At 35.8% G+C, this 4408-nt stretch overlaps 1 protein-coding gene and 1 long non-coding RNA gene across 10 annotated transcripts in view; one reads left to right on the top strand and one right to left on the bottom strand.

Annotated features, from left to right (window-relative positions):
• The window catches only part of nrxn2a (neurexin 2a), a 207942-nt gene that overhangs the window by 6672 nt on the left and 196862 nt on the right, over positions 1 to 4408 (bottom strand). For 6 of the 9 annotated variants that reach the window (XM_014003140.1, XM_014003142.1, XM_014003143.1 and 3 more), the window contains 2 exons: positions 3098 to 3187; positions 85 to 413 (listed from right to left, as the gene is read on the bottom strand). In XM_014003140.1, the coding sequence (XP_013858594.1) occupies positions 85 to 413; positions 3098 to 3187 (419 nt within the window). Of the gene's footprint in view, positions 414 to 3097; positions 3188 to 4408 lie in introns of all 9 variants that reach the window. The other 3 variants (XM_014003145.1, XM_014003146.1, XM_014003148.1) reach the window with 2 other exon arrangements.
• The window catches only part of LOC106514059 (uncharacterized), a 3413-nt gene continuing 2203 nt past the window's right edge, over positions 3199 to 4408 (top strand). The window contains exon 1 of the long non-coding RNA XR_001309857.1: positions 3199 to 4399. This is a non-coding gene — a long non-coding RNA (uncharacterized LOC106514059). The remainder of the gene's footprint in view (positions 4400 to 4408) is intronic.

Raw genomic sequence — 4408 nt, 5'->3', positions numbered from 1 at the left:
TATCAAGAACTTTTTTTAAAAATTACAACTATGATAAATATATTTTTTTGATTACAGTGTTGAAATTTCTGTAAATGATCCAACCTTCGAGATGCTCTCCCTCAGACTGGGAGACCGCTGCCTGCGGGTGGTGGTGGTAGCCATGGTGGTGGTGGTCTCCATGATTGTAGTGGACATATCGGACACAGCCAACGGCGTAGCGGAGGTGGTGTCGGTGGTCAGAGCAGACAACGAGTCCCCGACKAGGCGCAGGTTCCCCTCTACCTGAATGCTGGGGTCATTTTCTGCTGCCAGTTTGAGCACCTGAAGGCCGTTGTAGTACAGCCCTGAAATCTGACCCTGGAAGGGCCGACCCTTGTCATAACCGCCAATTTTAATGGCTGCCTGGCTGTTAAAGATGGTCAACTGTCTCCCTAAGGTTACATAGAGACATAGAGAAAAAAACAAAACAAAACAAAGAAGTGGTAAAATAGGCATGGAGAAGTCAAATGGTAGCTTGGTTTTACTGGAAGATCATCTAAATTAGGCCGGTTTTAGCAATTCCAGACATTAAAAGTATTTTAGGTCGTTTTTAAAGTTCTTTTTAGACGTCAGCTTTACAAAATAAAAAAAAATCATTGGCTAAACAAACGAGGTTAGAAATTTGACTTTACACTTGCCCATTMAAGGCTGAAAGCCTATTTAGGTACCTATTTATCACTAAACAAGTTAGAAAATTGTGGCTTAAAAATAGCAAATGTCTTTATTATTCTTTTGGTTTTAGAATTAGAAAATAATTTTATTATATTTTGGACTGTGTGAAGTCAAATAACACTCCAAACACCACCAATGACACAGCATCACTGTCAGCAGCCTCACTGTAAAATTTCAGACTTCAGGAGAAGGATGCACTTTTTAGTGCTTTATTAACTTAGCTTATTTGCTAAGTGACTGACGCTAATAACATCATTTATTAGCAAGTAGCTTATTCACTAGTTAGCAAACTACCATAAAAATATGTTATTTGCTAATTGGCAAAAACCTAAGTAATATAACTACTTGCTGTTTAGTGACATAGCTCAGTTTGCTGATTAGCAAAAAAAAAAACCTATTATATAAAGCTTTACTGTTGATGTAAGCGCCCTGTTACACTATGACGTTTTAGACAACTTATGCAACATCTGCAAATTTTGTTTAACAAGCTGGGACACGCTGGGGAAGAGAACAAAAAGCATCTATGAGAACCTTCTTTTGGATGTGATCATACCGTGTTGCTAACGTCTTGAACAGACATAAAACCTACGAGTAAATTATCCCTCCCTTAAACATAACGTGTACGCTTATTATAACGTGTTAGCAGAGAGAAAAACGAAGCTGACAGATGTTTTTTTATCCAGCTGTCAGAAAAGACGATCCACAGAAATATTTTCCACCTGAGAGGATGACGTGGGCGCAGGAGACAAATCTGATGACTTTTAAAACAGAGACCTGAGCCGCTGCAGCAACATTGATCAACAACGTGTTGCATGTGATCTGGCACAAGTGGGGCGGTTATTGTGCCCCAATTTGATCAGCCACCGCGAACCGCAGCCACCGCAGAGCACCTAAAGCCCGCAGCCTGAAGCCCAACAGATCACTGTGTGCAGCTCGGGGAGCGGCTCCGCTCATCTGCACATTTCGCTGCCACTCACTGATCTTGCTTTACTTTTGGGAATTAAACAATATTAACAGAAAAATCCATAGCATACCTGTAACTTGTGCCTCACTTATCAGCACCATTTTGGCATAAGGTGCAAATTTTGAGCATGTCCAAAATTAGTGTCCGGCCATCATTCTCGTAACATATTCACAACTTACACCTAACTTGTACAGCTTACAGCAACATGTTGGACAAAATTTGCATAAGCTGTCTAAAACGTCATAGTGTGACATGGCCTTTATCTTGTTAGATAGCTGTTAGCCGACTATGAGCTGTCAAAACCTAATATAGTTGAAAGATAATTGGTCTGGTAATGGTTTTCAAAGTTATTAAAAAATCAAAATCCGCTAATCAAAATATTAGTTCTACTATTAGCTGATTAGCAGAACCATGCCCACTAATAAGCTAATATACTAATAAGTAGTTTGCCAATTAGATAAAAAGACATCAAGCAAATAAATTAGCTTGTAAGCAAATAACTCATTCACTAATTAGCAATATAGCCAAGTTAATTGCTAATTAGCAAAAGATTAAGCTACAAATATTTGCTATTTATAGAAATAGAAAGTTACTTGCTTCTTAGTCCAGTAAACAAGTACAGTAAATAAGCTCAACTGTGTAAGTTTTAGCAATTTCTTTAGCAAAATATTCAATAGCTTATTCACTATTTTGCCAAAAGCTAAATAGTGGAAAGCTATGAGTAAGAAACAAATTGCACATAACTTCTTTTCAAATAAGCAAAGTCGTAGTTAGCCTTTTCACTACTCAGTGAGTTGGCTAACTGTTACGTTAGTTTTTTTTGTAACAAATAAATGATGGCTGCAAACAGTGAAGAACTGTTTATGTTTGCTGTGGCTTTTTTTTTTGTTACAGTAAAACATTTAGTGTGGGAATCTGGATTGACTGCAGTACAACAAGAAAAAATACAAAAAAAGAAGAATTTCCCTGGTCACATCACATGAAATTGTTAGAATTTAAATGGTTTAAATGTTTTGAAAAAGATACTATCAACAGGTTAGTTTAGAGTTATTAAAAACGTTAGACAGCATTTTAAAGGTTTTATATCGAATAATTACACACAATATCTATTTACACACAGTGGTTAAGAAGGGAGGTCAGACAAGGGTTATGATCTTTTTAATTTTATTTTAAAATCTGAAAGGTGCAGCATCTTCACAAGGTGGAAGGATGACAAAATGAATAGGACTATTATACCCCTTTGCTTAACACTTAATTTCTATTACAGCTGAAGTGTGGCCATTAAAATTCACAGCCAAGCCAAGTTCCAATTCACGTGGAAAATCTGTATCAAGCTAGCTTGACCCGTGTCACACTTGTGTTCTGGCACTGCACCTCTTCTGGGGAGGGTTATTTTCTAGTTATTTCAAGATTTATTTAACTAATCAATTAATTTTTTACCTTTATCGAGTATCCACTCGTCAACTACCCGACCAAGTCTGTATGGGATTCTTTGCCTGGCAATAGCCAGTCGTTCATTATCATAGTGTCCTTCAAAGAATTTGGAGAGACAGATTAAAGGTTAAAGTCTGCAAGCTGAAAAATCACAAGGTTAAAAACAAGGTTATGAGGGCTAACAGGATTAACAAGTTAGCATTTTTCATCCAACTATGAGTTAAGATACACTCGTGCTTTACTTAAAGTTATCTAGTTATTATGGGTAACAGTTAGAATAATGTTTAGGCTATTTATGATTTCCTACACTAGTTAGTGTTGTTTAGCTTTTAAGTTAGAGTAATCATCAGCAAATATCAATAACAGACATCATTTTCTGTAAAAAGTGGTTAATTTCAGTAGACACACACAAAAAAAAAAAACCCACAAGAAAACTCAATTACTTGAGCAAAGACAATCAGGAAAAACATTACACTTATAAAGCAGAAACAAAACTGACCCAGTCTACTTCTACATAAAGCAAAACAACAGAAAAACACATTTACACAGCATACACAATTACGCAAGTTGTAAACTCAGATAAATTTTACTGTTTAATGACAATGTTCTGCAGGTGTGCATAGTTATTAGGCTTTAGGTATGTCAGTGTTAAAATATTAAGAAATGCAACCAAGCTTCCCAGTGTACTGATTATAAAATATAAAGTAAATATACAAGAGACGTAACAATTAATCATAATTAATCCTTAGAAGGTTAAAAATAAGCTAAACATTTATTTTTGTTTGTTTTATTTTAAATGTATTTATTTCTGTGTTGTCGATAAACAACTATTCGTTAAAAGGTCTAAAATGTCTTCAAATCTTTTATTTTTTTTTGTCGGAAATTATTTCAGACTTTCGTAAACTCCCAGTAACGCTACTACCCCCTAGTGCCCCATTAGGGAAAATTCGACCATATCGAAATCCATTATGAYTGCATTTTATGATCCATAATTATCATATAAAATAACAAATTTATTTAATTTATGTTTCTTTTTTATCTCTATACCCCTAATTTCAATTTCTATATTTGCACAATAGGTGGTGCTCCACTTTGACCAAGGAGGGAAGCTTTAAAACCACCGACCAGCCTCCTGCAGTTTACCTGGAAAAGGGATGTCCAAGTTGCTCTCAAATCTGGATTCTTATCTCAGGTGAAAAAATGTTTTAGTTCAAAACATTTTTAAAAAAAATTAAAATAAACTCCATGGTCGACTCATGTGAGCTTTACTAAAAACAGGACCTCCTCTCCAGATAACAGATCGGGCAGGTGCAGGGG

The sequence above is a fragment of the Austrofundulus limnaeus genome, unplaced genomic scaffold (assembly GCF_001266775.1).
Source record: "Austrofundulus limnaeus strain Quisiro unplaced genomic scaffold, Austrofundulus_limnaeus-1.0 Scaffold17, whole genome shotgun sequence".
Classification (NCBI taxonomy): Eukaryota; Metazoa; Chordata; class Actinopteri; order Cyprinodontiformes; family Rivulidae; genus Austrofundulus; species Austrofundulus limnaeus.
Note: the sequence above shows the minus strand (reverse complement) of the source record. Positions and strands in the feature narration are given on the sequence as shown.